This window comes from Taudactylus pleione, unplaced genomic scaffold (assembly GCF_031769625.1).
Source record: "Taudactylus pleione unplaced genomic scaffold, aTauple2 ptg000186l, whole genome shotgun sequence".
Classification (NCBI taxonomy): Eukaryota; Metazoa; Chordata; class Amphibia; order Anura; family Myobatrachidae; genus Taudactylus; species Taudactylus pleione.
Window position 1 is genome coordinate 9,540,143 of NW_028284588.1, and position 17,294 is coordinate 9,557,436.

At 45.2% G+C, this 17,294-nt stretch overlaps 1 protein-coding gene across 1 annotated transcript in view; it reads right to left on the reverse strand.

The window, feature by feature from the left end:
* LOC148519652 (uncharacterized) overlaps window positions 1-16,895 on the reverse strand; it is a 123,068-nt gene extending 106,173 nt beyond the window's left edge. Inside the window, exons 1-2 of the mRNA XM_088476309.1 lie at window positions 16,784-16,895; window positions 4,718-4,786 (exon numbers count right to left, since the gene is read on the reverse strand). Of these exons, the coding sequence (XP_088332435.1) occupies window positions 4,718-4,771 (54 nt within the window). The 5' untranslated portion in view covers window positions 4,772-4,786; window positions 16,784-16,895. The remainder of the gene's footprint in view (window positions 1-4,717; window positions 4,787-16,783) is intronic.
* Window positions 16,896-17,294: the final 399 nt, after the last annotated feature.

Genomic DNA, 17,294 nt, shown 5'->3' on the forward strand with positions numbered 1-17,294 from the left:
CCAGTTTGAAGTCCCATCTCACTGCCAGTGCGTCCACGAAGGTAGCTGAGGGATCTCTGGACCTGGACCCGTACCTGGGGACCTTGTGGTTGTGACGTGAGGCCATGAGGTCTACGTCTGGTAGGCCCCATTTATTCACTAAGAGTTGAAAAAAACCCAGGTGGAGAGATCACTCTCCGGCGTGTATGTCCTGATGGCTTAGGAAGTCCACTTCCCAGTTGAGGACTCCCAGGATGAATATTGCTGAGATAGCCGAAAGATGACGTTCTGCCCAGATCAGAATGTTTGCCACTTCCCTCAATGGCCTCCTGATTTCACGTGCCTCCCTGATGATTGAGATAGGCTACTGTGGTCACATTGTCAGGCTGGATCTGGGCCGGTCTGCCTTGGAGTAGTTCCTGTGCCAAGATGAGCGCTTTGTATACTGCACGAAGCTACAAGATGTTTATGGGCAGGTGACTTTCCTGATTTGTCCATCTTCCCTGAAAGGTATGATGATCTGTCACCGCCCCCAACCGCGAAAACTGGCGTCCGTGGTGAGGAGCACTCAATTTGGAATCCAGAATGGGCGACCCTTGTCCAGATGAGCCTTCTGTAGCCACCACGAGAGCGAGAGAGAGACGAACCTCTGAAGTGAGAAGAATCCTCTGGGACTGTATTAGATGATACTGCTGTTCCACCGGGAGAGAATCATTTGTTGCAGAGGCCTGGAGATGAACTGAGCATATTCCACAATGTCAAAGGTGGATACCATTAAATCAGGACCTGCATCGCTGATAAAATGGATACCCTTCGCTTGCAGAGCAAATTTGCGCACTCGCAATAATAGGGCCGAAATCTTATCCCCTAGCAGAAAGGATGAAAAGACCGAAAAGAGGACTGTCTAGACATTGATGTAGGGGTTGATGGTAGACTTGCAGACTTTGAGGCTCCCAGAGTAGCCACTTTCTTATCCAATTCTGCTCCAAAAAGTATTTTTCCATAAAAAGGTAGGGATACCAGAGCCTTCTTGAACCCCGAATCTGCTTTCCACGAGGACCTTAACCAAAGAGCTCTATGGGCAGCAACCGAAGCTGCCAATGCTTTAGAAGCCAGGAGCCCAGTGTCTATTGCAGCTTCTGCCAAATAGGAGACCGCTTCCCGTATGTGGGAGATGTGTGTCAGCTGTTCTCGGGTAGCATATCTTCCAATGACCCCATCCATTCTTCAACAGACTTGGATACCCAGGTCGCAGCCATAGCCTCATGGTTTATATGTCACAAAATTGCATTTAAGTTAGAGTAGATTAACATATTTGTGAGTTAACATATTTAACCCAATTGCACTAACTAATGTCAGGCGCGACTCGTCAACTTATTGTATTTCGAGTAACACAGCTCCAAACAATAAAAACACGGATTTAAGACATATTTGAAGTTTTCTAATTATAGGATCTTTAAGAGAAGATGTGGACGGTATAGGCGACGTAGCACACCTGACTAAATGCTTCATATGAGCATCCACAGTAGGAAGGACATTCCCACTTAGTACATTCAGTAGGTGGAAAAGGATACAAAGATGCTAATCTTTTTGTAAGATGGAACAGTTTATCCAGGTTACTCCATGCTCCTCCCATAAGTTCAGTAAGCTGCTAAGACTTCGGAAACTCAGCTTTTACCACCCTCTGGTGTTTAAACACTGGAGCCTTAGGTCTAGGAGCTGGCTCATCATCCTCTATATTTAGGATTGATTTGGCTGGGAATCGGTATGTAATACAGCCGGCCGCATGGCCGGCAGTTCGATTCTCGGCAGCGTAAGGCCAACAGTGGAACAGATCCCGGCAGCAGCATGCCCGACAGCGCTGGAAACCCCGATCGTCCCTAGGTAAGTATTAACTAACCTAACCTACCCCCCTAACCCTCCCTTAGGGGTGCCTAACCCTAACCTCCCTCCCAAGTGCCTAACCCTAATCCACCCTCTAAGTGCCTAACCCTAATCCACCCTCTAAGTGCCTAACCCTATTCCCCCCTCTAAGTGCCTAACCCTATTCCCCCCTCTAAGTGCCTAAACCTAACCCCCCCTCTAAGTGCCTAAACCTAACCCCCCCTTCCCTGCTGCCTAAACCCAAGTCCCCCGGGGGGTGCCTAACCCTAACCTCCCCCCAGGGGTACCTAACCCTAACCCTCCCTCCCCCTAGACAGTAACCTCCCGGGGGGGTGCCTAACCCTAAGTCCCCCCAGGGAGCCATAAACCTAACCCACCCCCCCCTCGGCTGTCCACTCGCAGCGCCCGGCATCCCTTCGATACTACATCTAGACGCCGGTCATTTCACCCTCGCCGAGATATGACAGTCGGCTGTCGGTATAATGTCAGCCGGCTTCCCGATTGCATCCCATTTGGCTGCCCTCATTAAAGATGGGACATCCACTGTAGAAGGATAGTCCTTTTCTCCTGAGATAGACCCTGGAGAACAACTCGGCACATCATCTGACTCCTTCGATGATGCGTCTGAATCTACATGCTGTGCAGACTGACAAAATTATATCGTTCGCTAAGGTGCTTTAATGGCTACCAGTCTGCTCGTCTGCAACATTTGTTGAAATGCAGCAGCTAACTGAGCCGCGCTCTGACTTGAGTGGGCATAAACATCCAGGAAGGATGTACAGGAGGAACAAACATAGCAGGCTGGAACTGCTGTGGGTATCCCATTAAAGGAGGCAGCGTGGGAGTAGCCAAACGGTCCACTAGCTGCGTCATAACCTGAGACAAGGAGGACACCCAAGATGGCTCCTGTACAGGAGCTGGTAGACTGGACTGGTGAGGTGGTTCTTTATACAGGATGGTTTGTGTGCTATTTGTTAAAAAGTCCTGAAGGGACAAGCCCGCTAAGCAACTTTTACATTAAACCAGCATCAGGGCCTCAGTTTCCTGCTTCCCTTTATTCTTAAACATAATAAATAAGTGCAAATGTGACTGCCTTCACAAGCAACAATAAATGTGAAGTACAATTTGAGAAACACAAAAAAAAATTATTCCCCACACACCCTTAGCCATAGGGTTGAGGAGAAATAGTAGTGATAGTTATACCTGACAGTACAGAAAATAAAGGCAGTAACAACACAGCAGAGCTAGCACATACAATGCATATACAATATACTTGCAATAGGCCTGAATCAACTACTCAAAATTTTTTTTAGTCAAAACACAAGGTTTGGTAGGATTTTGAGCACTGTATAACCTGGCCTCTGGGCAGAGGAATACCTGGAGACTAGACCCAAAACCTCCTGAGACCAGCAGCTACAGCAGAGCACTGTATAAAGAGAAGGGTAGGAGGAGCAACCCAGATGCTGGAAAACCTCAGCTGGATCGGCATCTGGGCTGGGGGAGGGGCTGCCTCCCCTATGCTGAATTAACCCCCAAGGGTATGCTGGCCTTATAACATGGCCGCGGCCACTGTCTGCATCCCCGTGCTTCCGGCTGCAGTCCCGGGTCCCAGCATCGCCGCTAGCCAAGCTCCACTGGTGCCCGCCAAAGTCACCGGTCCGGTTACTGGTGTTGCAGCGCTGGCGGGGGTAGGTGGAACAGCAGCACAGGCATCTTTTAGGATGCCTAGTGCTGCTTGCTCTGAAGTAAAAATAAATAAATAAAAAATAAAAAGCTTGGGACTGTCTGAACAGTCCGCGTTACAAAGGTGCTTCTGAATCCTGCCACACCAAACGAAAAAAATGCCTGTGGCCAGGGGCAGGGTATATGTGGAGGAGGATCTGAGGCATCCTGGGAGCTGAAAGCTTAACTGTTTGGTGTCTGGATCACTCCAACCACATTTCCCGATGGTAACCCTGTGGACTCCCTATGGACCCTGAAAAAGAAAATAAGATTGGGAACTCCTAATGTGGAGGACCAATGAGTCTTTGTTATACAGTTAAGGTCTCCATACATCAGCAATCGATTGTGGCAATTCTGCAATTTGCAGATTATTGTATAAAAATATCTGCAATGTATGGGCTTCACAGATCACAGATTGCAACCAAAAAGTGATTGGAATTGTTAAATCAGATTGTCCAACAAATTGGATTTCACAGATAGATTGGGGCTGTAGATTGCTAGTGTATGGACATGATCAGCAGATTTGCAGACCGTTACTAGTAAAATGATTGGCCTTTCAAGAGTGGCAGATCTGTGTTTGCTGAAAATGATCTGCGAATCACTGAAAAATATCTGTAATGTATGGGCGCAAATTGCTAGATTGGAGAATCCTAAAATCGGACAATAAATCTTCAAATTGTTCAATTGTGGTTTTCAGATTACTGATGTATGGGGGCCTTTAGTTGATAATAGTAGTTTATAGAGGATATTACCTGCTGAAATTAGGTGAATACCAGTTCTTAAGAAAACAGTCACAGGTGCAGATGCCGCTGCCTCCAACATAAGGACACTAATCTACTATAGTGACTATTTAATTATCTGATGGCTAATACATATGAAACACACAGACAAGCAGAAGGGGAACACTGAACACAATAAGGTACACAGAATTTACTCAAACACACCTTACTAAGAAACAGCAGTATACATGGTCACCTACTCTTTTGAAAAGACTAAAGAAAAAATACCATGTCTTTACTATAGGAATTAATGATACATATTCAAGATACGTTCATTGTGAAATGTGTGTTCAAGTACTTAACATGAGGTAAAACCATATTTAGCTATGGCAACTAAAGATATTCCAAGATACCTTGAAAACATAGCGGTCCACTTTAGGACCAAGATGATCATCTTTGCCGCTCATTTCCAAGATGTAGTTCTAAAAGAAAAAAAAAAAGGTAATTATCAAACACATAAAATGAATACTTTGCACATCAATATATTCTATTCAAGTGCTTCTCAAATGCAATCCTCAGGACACACTTACAGTGCATGTCTTCCAACTATCAAAGGTTCCCAAACTCTGCCCAGGTTTTAAAAATATCTAAGTGTGACTCCAGATGGTTAAATCAAATCGGAGTTTAGGAATCTCTGCTATATATCCTTGCTGGAGCACAGGTGTATTCATCAGTGACTGACATTTTAAATGATCTACGGGTGGTTCTAAAGGCCCCCATACACGGTGAGATTCAAAGTTGGTAAGATCAGTTGTACGATTTCCCTTGAAATTCTTCCCTTGAAATTCTTCATAAGATGTGGTCAAATGGTGTACGATTGATCATTAAGATCATAGGATAAGATGCATAGAAGTGTATCACATCATACACGATCAGTTGAGATCTCTCTGCAAAACCATCTGATCTGCGATCCAACTAGACAATGGCGTGGACGCGCATCGGCGTCGCAGAAGACTCAAAATACAACTATTTTCAAACTATTGGTCTGTCCAACCTGTAGAAACAGCCAAAATCGTGTTAAAAATTGTCCCGTGTATGGCCACCTTAATTCTTTGACTTGTGATTATTTTAGCATTGCTGGGCATACACTGATATACCCTTTTCACACTTGCTCCAATAACACGGGTTATTGCACCTGAATGTGCAGCAACCAGAGTTACAGTGCACTGTGAAAGGGCCAGGTTGAGCGACACTGTATTTCAACCCTGATAATGGGCAGGGTTGAACACAGGTTAAACCTGGCTCATTATGCAGTGTGAACGGGTAACTTGGGTGGATGCAAACCAGGTCCCGTCCAGTGCATAGGAAGAGCCGGCGCCTGGAAATTATATATCCAAGTGCCGGCTCAGCACATGATAGCTGTGACGTCATCAACCCAGCATTATTGCCGGGTCAGGCCGCTAGTCTAAAAGGAGTCTCCACCTGGTCGCACCCAGGATGGACCTGTGAACAAAATCTCGGTTGTGACTCGGCATCCTGATGTGAAAGGGATATTCCCAGGTCTCCAAACATGGTTTTTTGCAAGGTCGTAGACCTGGGAATTAAGTCCCGGGTTGACCCTTTCACACAGGGAAAAAACCCAGGTTGTTTAGCAAATTACCAAGTAAAAGTGAATTACCCGGGATTTCAGACAGTAAAAGGCAAAAAACCTGGTATGCAAAATGCCGGGTAAAAGCTGGGTTTTTTGCCATTTTCGGTCTGAAAGTGGTATAAATGCAGTTTACATTCTCATGTATAGCCTGTTTGCAGTGTGAAGGACTAGGCTCTGCAATTGAAACCTTATAAGAACAGGTTCGTATCTGACACTGGTGCCTGGTGGTGATCTTTTCACTGATACCCCATTCACACTGAAAATGAAAATCCCGGGTAATTCACTTTTAACTGGTAATTTGCTAAACAACCCGGAGTCTCTGACCCTGCAAAAAAACAGGGTCGGAGACCCGGGAATTTAGTCCCGGGATGACCCTTTCACACAGGGAAAAATCCCGGGTTGTTTAGGAAATTACCAGGTAAAAGTGAATTACCCAGGATTTTAATTTTCCTGTGTGATAGGGGTATCAAACAGAAAATGGCAAAAAAACCTGGCATGCAAAATGCCGAGTAAAAGCTGTTTTTTTTGCCATTTTCTGTCTGAAAATGGTATAAGTGTGTCATGTATAGCCTGTTTGCAGTGTAAATAGATTTAAACAATAACTGCTGCATAGTGACAGACACCAAAAATTAGACTTCCTTAGGCTATAAATATATAAGCAATATGCAAGATATTCAATTGTGGAGTTGCGAGTACAGCTCCTTCACTATGCAATCATTTCCCCAATCCACTGATAATATGCGGATCGGGCCTATAATATGTGTTGATGTCAGTGGGAGAGCTTCCGGCTCTATTAGAGCAGGAAGCTCTCTGGGTCTTGCGGCCACGAGACCCTACCACAAGGGTCTCGTCGCAAGCCCCGATGGTCGCGATGGTCTTGACCATCGCAACCATCATCCTGGCCGCTCGCAATAGCTGTGAGTGGTCACCCACAGCTAAGCGAGCGGCCAGGAGGCCGCACAAAATAAAAAAAAATAAAAAAACGCCCTGATTCAGAGCGAGCACTCTTTCAGAGCGTCTGTCTCTGAAGCAGGCCCACTGTTCTAGTCGGCTGACTACAGAGGTTTGTCTACTTAAAAACAAACAAAAAAAACAACAAACAACTTGATTTAAAGACTTAAGTAACAGCATTTTACAACCACAAAACATGAATAAGACAAGGGCAGAATTACCAGTGATTTAACACAAAGCCAGTAAGTGAACACACAAATTCAGTGAATGAACAATGTATGAATTAATCAAAGCATGAAATGAGACATGAATATGTTCAATCATTGGTAATGTTCATTTACATACTTTGCACAATATTATCTGTATATCTTTCAGTCTACACTAGGCACATATAGATATATACTCCTTCACCCATTTTTTGCGCTATATGGACAGACAGCAATTTTTTAACTTTCATACCTATATCTTAATTTAAATTAATAAGAGGTGGTATCTGAAATTATTCACATCAGGGTGCGCTCACATAGACATAAGGATACATATAATACAATAAAATATTTTATTAAAAATACACAGTATTAACATATAAAAACATTTATAAATCAGCATCTAAATGGCCATTCTCACATATTCATCATAATGGATCAATAATAGCGTGTGTGAACAATCAAATGTCCACCTGTATAAATAAGTATATTGATCTCCTTTAAGGTTGTAATTATGTCCAAATAGAGCAATATTGCACTCGCGTCTTGTCAATAATTATGCTCCTTATTAGGGGGGTAATGAGATTTCCAAAGCAAGTTTCAGCTGTTAAATGTCCACTCCAGTAATACCTGAATCCTTATGTCTATGTGAGCGCACCCTGAGGTGAATAATTTCAGATGTCACCTCTTATTAATTTGTATATTGTGAAGTAGTAATATCAGAGCTATTTATTGGGTAGCGACTCTTTATACATTATTTACCAACAACTTTTATTTTATATTTAAAATAGCGCCTGGTGCTGTATGTTTATATCTCTTAATTTAGCATTTGTTGGTATAAGGCTGTAGATTAAGCACAACGCTGCATGTCGAGATGCACGGCATGGCTCACTGTCGGTCCGGTCTTATTTTTTTCCCAAGTTAGCGTCCGAGTCGAATACCACTGCTGCATGCAAAGGCAGTTGCAGTGTTCAAGGTACTCTTGCTTCGCACTTTTGTCACATCATGGTGAGGAGCAAGCTGGGTACACACTACGAGATCCATTGCACGATATATCGTGCGGATTGCATAGTATGTAGGCCCGATCGCGCATGCCCGTGGGTCGTTCATCGCATCGTCTTATCTGCTGTGCAGTACAGCACAGATTATGGAATAATGCGATGAACAACGCCATGCTGCTAAATGCAGTATGGAACTACACATCACAGCGTCATCCACTGCATTGTGCATGGATGGTGCAATGTATCATGCGTACCTTGTTTTCTGCGGTGGTCGCCAATCTTAATTGAGATGTGAGCTTCTGTAGAAAAATTAAACCTCCTGAACAGCTAACAACATTTTTTTTTTAAAAATTAAAAAAATCTGGCTAATAACCGAAAAATTACATCATTTAATGAAATTGAAAAAAAATGTTTCATAGAAATACAGAAGTATGGTATAACATATCTTTGATAATTCTTTTTCTTTGCGGTGCATAGGATCTACCTTGCGGGGTATGTAGTTGGAACGCATCCAATGCAAAGCTTTGGAGCCCCCAGCATGCACTGGTCCTCCTCCCTATGTATCCCGTCCCCAGCCACAGGCAATCAGTTTGTAACCAAGCCTAACGGCAAGTGACGGAGAGTGGAGAAGGAAGAAAACTTGCACAAGAAACATTCCACATACAAAGAAGGAATCTGTGAAAAAAGGCTGAAGAACACATCCCAACTGAGGCCAGGTGCATCAGGGTGGGTGCCCTGTGGACCTTGAAGAAAAATTATCATCAAGAGGTATGTTATACCATAATTCTGTATTTCTTCTTCGGGTTCCATAGGGTCCACAGGATCTACCTTGGGGACGCTCCTCCGCAGAGAGGAGAATCCACCGCCCCATAAAAGCATCCTGGGAGGCAACCATATCAAAAGCATAGAATTTAATAAACGTATTAACGGAAGACCAAGTGGCTGCCTTACAATGCTGTTCAGCTGAGGTGCCTTGTCTTACCGCCCACGATGGTCCAACAGACCGAGTGGAATGTGTTGTCAGCTTGTTAGGAACAGGGAGACCAGCCTGTGTATAGAAGTGAGAAATAGTCATACGAAGCCAGCGAGCCAACGTTTGTTTGCTGGCCAACCTCTTCTGTGAAAACCATATAGCACAAAAATAATCAGAATTCCTGATGAAACTGGTCCAATCTACGTAAATACGAAATGCTCGAACCATACCTAAGGAAGCTTTACTTGTAGACAAATCTGAAGACTTGAAGGCCGGGACCACAATTTCCTCATTTATATGAAAACAGGAAATCAGTTTTGGGAGGTTGCCCGCCTTGGTACAGAGGACCGCTCTATTTGGCTGAAAGATCAAATAGGGAGAACGACATGACAATGCTGCCAAGTCAGAAACTCTGCGGGCTGAAGAGATGGCAAGAAGAAAAATAAAGTGTCTTCGCAGTCAGCCACCTGAAGTCCACATTATCCAAGAGTTCAAAGGGATGCGACTGCAGTGCCCTGAGAACCAAAGACAAATCTCACGGTGCTACCGGTGGGAGAAATTTAGGTCGCAGCCGCGAAACCCCCTGCAAGAAGGTTCTAACATCCGGCAGAGGAGAAATCTTGAGCTGGAACCAAACTGTCAAAGCCGAAACTTGGACTCTGAAGGTAGCCAGGCGAAGAGACCTAAGTCTAATCGGGCCTGAAGAAAACCTAGTATTCTTGATACCTTGAAAACTTTAGGGTCATATTTTCTGTGGGAACACCAAAGAAAAAATGACCGCCAAATTCTGTGATAGATGCGAGCAGAAGCAGGCTTCATAGCTCTAAGCATCATCTGAATCACAGCAGAGAAACCCCTGGCCTTTAAAACAGACGACTCAAGAGCCATGCCATCAAAGCCAGCCGACGTAAATCCTGGTAAAGACATGGACCCTGCATTAGCAGATCCTGTTTTAGAGGCAGTGGAAGTGGACTGTCTACAGATTGACGTGTCAGATCGGAGAACCAATGCCTCCTGGGCTAGGCAGGGTCTATTAGTATCATCCTGCCTTCCTTCCGCTTGAACTTTCTGATGACTCTTGAGAGGAGGGAGATTGGAGGAAACAGGTATGCCAACCTGAAGTTCCATCTCACCACCAAAGCGTCCACGAAAGCGGCTGAGGGGTCCCTTGTTCTGGACCCGTACCTGGGGACCTTGTGGTTGTGATATGATGACATGAGATCTACGTCCAGTATTTCCCCCCTGTCCACCAGTAGTTGAAATACTTCTGGAAGAAGAGCCCATTCTCCGGTGTGTATGTCCTGGCGACTTAGGAAGTCCGCCTCTCAGTTGAGAAAACCTGGGATAAATATTGCCGAGATTGCTGGAAGATGGCCCTCTGCCCACAGCAGAATCTTTGCCACTTCTCTCATTGCTGCCGGACTTCGTGTGCCTCCTTGATGATTTATTTAGGCCACTGCTGTCGCATTGTAGGACTGAACCTGGGCAGAAGACCTGAAGAAGGTTCTGCGCCAGATTGAGTTCTTTGTGCACTGCTAGAAGGTCGAATATATTTATTGGTAGGCGAGTTTCCTGGTCCGTCCACCTTCCCTGAAAGGTGTGATGACCAGTCATTGCTCCACTTGCATCCGTGATGAGTACCACCCATTCCGGGATCCGTAACGGACGACCCTTGTCCAATTGAGTCGTCTCCAACCACCAAGCAAGGGAGAGCCGTACCTCAGATGAGATGCGCATCATCTGATGCTTTAGCTGATGATACTGTCCATCCCACTGATCCACAGCTGTAGAGACCTGGAGTGGAACGGAGCCATAAGCCACCATGTCGAATTAGGCTACCATGGATACCAGTATCTGAATAGCCAAGTGAACTAACACTGTTTGCTTGCAAAGTAGTTTGAAGCACTACAGACTCGCGTGCACAATCTTGTACTCTGGTAAAAGAATCTCCTCTCCCAGAGAGTCCAGCAGTGCCCCCAAGTGCACCATCTGCCGAGTTGGAGAAAGAAAATACTTTTTCCAATTGATCATCCAGCCGTGGTCCTGTAGGCAGAGAATGGTCATATGTAGAGGACATTGTAACATTGTGCCAATATCAAGTGGTCGTCTAGATCTGGCAGATTCCGGACTCAGACAAGCCATCATTACTGCTATTATCTTGGTAAATACCCGATGGGCTGTGGCCAGACCGAAGGGTAGAGCCTGGAACTGATAATGTTACTTATCCACCGCGAACCTGAGAAAGGTCTGGTGGGATCTTGCAATCGGGAAATGCAGATATGCATCTTGTATGTCCAGTGAGACCATGGAGTCTCTAGGCTCCATTGCCAGAATAATTGACTGTAGAGTTTCCATACGGAATTTGGGCACATGGAAGAATCTGTTGAGGGATTTCAGATTCAGGATAGGGCGGCGAGACCCATTAGGTTTTTGAATAAAAAATATTTTTTTTCCCCAGGAGTTCCCCAATAGACTCCCGGTAGGCCGAACCTCTGACCGGGCCTGCAGACAGGTTTGTAGCAACAAACGTCTGAGGGGGATGTCTTAGGAATGTGATGGCATACCCCTGAGAGACCAGCTTTTTCCCCCAGACATCTGTAATTGTCTGCTGCCAGGCCTGGGAGAACTGTAAAAGTCGGACTCCAACCCAGACATCCTCCAGGGGAAGGCCCGCCCCATCAACCAGTAGGTTTACCTTCTGACTTGGCAGCCGTGCGTTTAGTAAACCAAGGTTTTTTGGGCTGCGGTTTCCTGTGGGACTGACTGTCTGGCCGAGGACTTTCTTTGTGCTACCTTGTGGACGAAAGGACCGAGAGGACGACTGCCTCCTAGAAGTAGACATACATGGCAATTCAGCAGACTTCGGTGTCGCCAAAGAAGTCATTATGTTATCCAATCCCAGCCGAAACAGTACCTTCCCTGCAAAAGGCAAAGATTCCAGAGCCTTCTTAGACCCTGCTTCCGCCTTCCAGGTCTTTAGCCAAAGAGTTCTTCGAGCTGCAATTGAGTTAGCAGAGACCCTAGAAGCCAGGATGCCTGCGTAAATTCCTGCTTCCCGCATCTGGCCGAGAAGGGATTGTTGCTCTCTAGTTGGATCAACTATAGTATCCTCCAGGGATTTTGTCCACTCCTCCACAGCCTTGGCTACCCAGGCTACAGTCGTAGCTGGCCTAGTAACAGCTCCAGATAGTGAAAACATAGATTTCAAGTGATTATCCAATTTTCTACCCGTAACCTCTTTTAAAAAAAGGATGCTGCAGGAATGGGCAACATAGCGCTCCCGATTAATCTGGTTACATGAGTATATGTCTGATGAGGAGGTCGAGTCAGACTTGTGAGGTAATACATGACGAGAATCTGTTTTATGCCCCTGCTTTTTTTTTTTTTTTTTACTACCACCGCCCTATCCACCTGCGGAGAGGCTGAAGATGGCAGTATACTCTGGCTAGAGTGAGCAGGCAAATTACCCCAACAGGGATTCATGGGGGGCATACACATAGGATGATGCATATGCTGTGCGTACCCCATAGCATGAGGCTCTACAGCAGCCGGAGCCCGTACCTCCGTGGCCTTGCCTATTAAATAGGACAAAACCTCAGGCGTAATGGCCATCCAAGACGCCTCTGGTGCAGGTGTGCCAGATATATTGGGTAGCTGTTTGCAACAGTTACTACATAATCCATACTGGTTTACATCCTGGTCTGATAAGCCTGCCAAACAGGACTTACAGGAAATAAGCACTGTAGGACTCCCATCCTCACCTTTACCTTCAGACATGATAATGTATAAATGGTATAAGGTATAACAATATAAATGCAACGTGACTTTGTATCAATGAGACACCCCACACACCTTCAGAGGGATGAGGAGAAACCGTGATAGTTGTACCTGACAGTTTTGAAAAAATAGGCAGCGTACGCACAGCAGCTAGCATACAGTCACATACAATGCATAAATACACACATTTGCTAAATCAATATGGACTCTCAATCATCTGACCAGCCTCGGAGGGGTAATAGTAGGATATAGTGTGCGCTATATGCCAAACCAGGGGAGAGGTATATAGAGAGACAGACCAAACCTCTGAGACCAACCACTCCAGTGCACGGACCGACGCTAAACTGTGCGCGTCTCACACACGAGGTGGTCAATTATAGCGATCAAGACACGGAATCCATAACCTGAAGTTTGCATCTAGAGGGAGGAGCAGTCGGGGCTGCGCCGATACCTCCTAGGCTGCGATTTTGATGACCTGGTATGCTGACCTCACGGTAGCAAGATGTTGACTAGTGCGCTTTAGTGTGTCTTACAACCCGTCCCCGGCGACAGGCGATATGGCCCTGGCCGCCTTCGTGAGGATACTTTACACTAGGCATTCACCGCAGCTGCCTCCGATGCATCTCAACACCGGAGGCAAAGGACTGGTTCGCGCACAATTCCCCATGAGGAATCTTTACCTGCCATCTCTGTGACTCGACCGCAGTCAAAGGCCTCCGCGAAAGCCGCTAGCCAAGCCACGCTGAGAACCTCAGGGCGTATAGCGGTGCTGGAGTGTCGACGGAGGTAGAAGGCGTCGCGGTGCAAGAGTCTTTCACGGCGCCTGGTACCACTAAACTCTGAAGTTTAGAAAAAGTTAAGGTAAAACATAAAAGTAAAAAAGCCTAGGACTGCCTAGCAGTCCCGCTGTTATAACAGGTCCGTCTTGCCGCGCACCAAACAAAAAAACTTAATGCCTGTGGCTGGGGTATATAGGGAAGAGGACCAGTGCATGCTGGGAGCTCCAAAGCTTTGCCGTTTGGTGCATTGGATGCGATCCAACTACATAACCCCCAAGGTAGATCCTGTGGACCCTATGGAACCCGAAGAAGAAAACAACAGCGCATTTAATAGTGATATTGTTGCGCATTTCGTTTTAAAAACCAGCTCCAAGGAGGTAAGTACAGTAGAGGAGCAAAAGATATAGGCAGGCTGCTGTGTGATTTTGCGGCAGAGCAGGACTCATTTGCCCAAATGCAGTTGACTCCTGTGATGTCCAGATGGTGTTCGTCACGTATTGTGTGGGCCTATGGTAATCATCTAACGCACTTCCCAGTTGCTCCACCCACGGTTTGTCAGAGGTCACTTCCTCCTAGTTGACTCAGCAGTACTGCAGCTAGGAGAGTTACCCAAATTATATCCACGAGCTACTGGTAGCTTGCGAGCTACGGGTTGAAGATCACTGGAGTAGTGTGTACCCAGCTTAAGACACATTTGATACAAAATTGCATGACATAGTTTAGTCACATAAGCTGCAGCACACCAACAAGGTTATTTGGCGCGATTTGAGAAAATGTTAGTGAGGACACATCTGTAGCGCTGATATTTCCCCTTTGATGGCGCCATGGCACAAAAGTTTATGTAGTGGCCATGTTAACTGCCAATATATGTAGTGGCCATATTGCCAAGCACATTTTCTTTGTTACATGTGGTCCACCTCCATACAATTCTACAACATGTAATGACAGACCGTAACACATGACAGGACGTGACAATAAGTGGGGAAAAACAACATCAGCACAGATTCATGGATCGTTTCGTATAAATCACAAAACTATACTGAAGTACACATGGAGAACTTTCTGATAACAACTTTGATGTACACATTTCATGGACACAGTGCCACCATCAGGGAGGTACAACCAGTAATCTCGCACTTATCCCGGGCCGCTGGCACAATTACAGGTTGAGTCTTCCATACCCAAACATTCCGAATACTGAATATTTTCGAAATACTGAATTTTTTTAGCATGACTGAGATAGTGACACCTTTGCTTATTGATGGTTCAATGTACACAAACTTTGTTTAAGGCACAAAATTACTAAAAATAAAGTATAAAATTACCAACAGGCTTTGTGTATATAAAATATAAATGAATTTCATGTATGTACACAAACTTTGTTTGTGCCGCAAAATTATTGAAAATATAGTATAAAATGACCTTCAGGCTGTGTGTATAAGGTGTATATAACACATAAATGCATTCTGTTTTTAGATTTGTGTCCCTATCCCAAGATATCTCATTATGGTATGCAATTATTCCAAAATACTGAATATTCCAATATCCAAAATACCCCTGGTCACAAGCATTTTGGATATGGGAGGCTCAACATGTAACTGTGTGATCAGAGCAGATAATGGATTGATATGGGGATAGGGTTTGTGTGGGCCGCAGTCTCTCTCTCAGGGATTCAGTCCTTTCTCTCTCTGTCCCCGCCCCTACTGTAGATCGCCACCTCTTAGCCGCTGCTGGATTGATATGAGGCCCCATTTATCACAAGAGATAAGCCTTTTATCTCTCTTTTCCGATGCTAGAAGCCTTTCTAATATTTATGATGGCAGATAACGCAGTTTGACTAATTGGAGTGAGCAGCGCTCGGCTGCTTTCTCTTATCCATACTATTAACATTTGTATTTAACAACGGCGGTATCTGCAACTGACTGCTGTTGTGTAGATCCAAACTTAGCAGGCAAAACTGGCATCCAGCTGCACCGGTGAGTGGTAATGTCCCAGCGGGTAGACTGCATCCGGAACATTAAACACAATGCAGTGCTGGCCCCGCTTTCCACACCTTCTCTCTTAAGGGGGCCCATCCACTAGTAGACTGTGAAAAGACTGCATCATTACAACATTGTAATCGTGCAGTCGTTTCACAGGCTGTGCTGTGCCTACACTGAACGATCATTCCTCATCATGGGCAATCTGTTGTTATTGACTAGAATGTTCAGGTGATGACAGATGTCAAAAACTACCAGTGGGAGCATCAACACTGTCATGGCCTATTTGCGAACGATTGAACAATAACTATATTGTTATATCGCTCATTTTAATCGGGTAGTGGATACCTGCCTTTACTCTCTGTGTTGAAGCCCACACAATCAGTCTGCGCATGCGCCAGCTGCTGGTACCTCCCACGGATCCTCTTCATTTGTCGGTGTCCGTGGAAGAGAAAAGAATACATTGTCTGGTAAACTGAATGAGAACGGGCACTATATTGCGGACGTCTTTGGTAACCTTGTTAAATGGGGCCAATAGCAGGCTTTAGCGCAACAGCTTCTATAATGTAGGTGTCTTGCAAAGTCTGACAGCTAGTTAAACTTTGCAAGACACCTCTACATTATAGAAGCTGCTATGCTAAAGCCTACATCACAGGATGTAGTTAGCATCCTGGCGGTTGGGATGCCGATGCTGGAATCCCTACAGCAGTAGGAATCCCTGGGGGTTGGGTAGGGTACTCCCTTAGTTGGGTCAGGATTCAGACTGTATTGTGACAGCCGGCATCCCGTACCCAACACAATAAAACACGCCCATGTATCATTTATCAGTAACTTACGTCCTATGGGGAGAGAAAGTACCAACCAATCAGCTCCTGTCATTTTTCAAACACAGCCTGTAACATGACAGTTAGGAGATGATTGGTTGGTACTTTATCTCTGTCCAAGCTTTAGTCACATCTCCCCCTATGACTACAGCTCTTTTGCAAAATTACACAGCAGCTTGAATTTAGTGTGGATGTGGACTTTTCTGTATTTTAGTACAACAAGATCTGTGTGTATTATATATTTATTTTAGAATGGATCCGGTATTAACCCACACCCGCGACTGTAACAAATAGAGGCAGCACCAGCCGCTATAACTGGCAGAGAGACAACCTCTTACCTTTCCTACAGCAAGAGAACCGGATACGGACACTCGTAATTACTGCCGCTAGAAGCAGCACCGGAAGTACCATGTGAGACGATCTATGTAACGTGACTTCCGGTGTGTAACTATAGTGACCGGAGGTTCCATGCTAGGTAAAAGCTACATCGTTCGGGTTTCCTGTGCCTGAAGTAGTGACTATGGCCGATTAAGGTTGTACCATCGAACCGGCGGCGCCGATGTTTTCTAAACGTCAGTCGCCGCTTTCGATGGTCCAACATACGAGCAGCTTAATCGATGGTGAAACCACAAGTGGGATCAATCATAGATTATTGATAATTACTGTCCATCGATTATCGATAGAGTTCTTCCATTCACTAACTGAAGGTTAGTGACTAGATCCCCTTCTCAGGATGCTAGGTTGCATACTCTGATGAAATGTGTGGTTAATGCCTGTCCCTGGATGCTCTCTATATTGGATAGTGTATAACTGCAATGGTGCGTACACAAGGTACGATCAGTCAGCGAT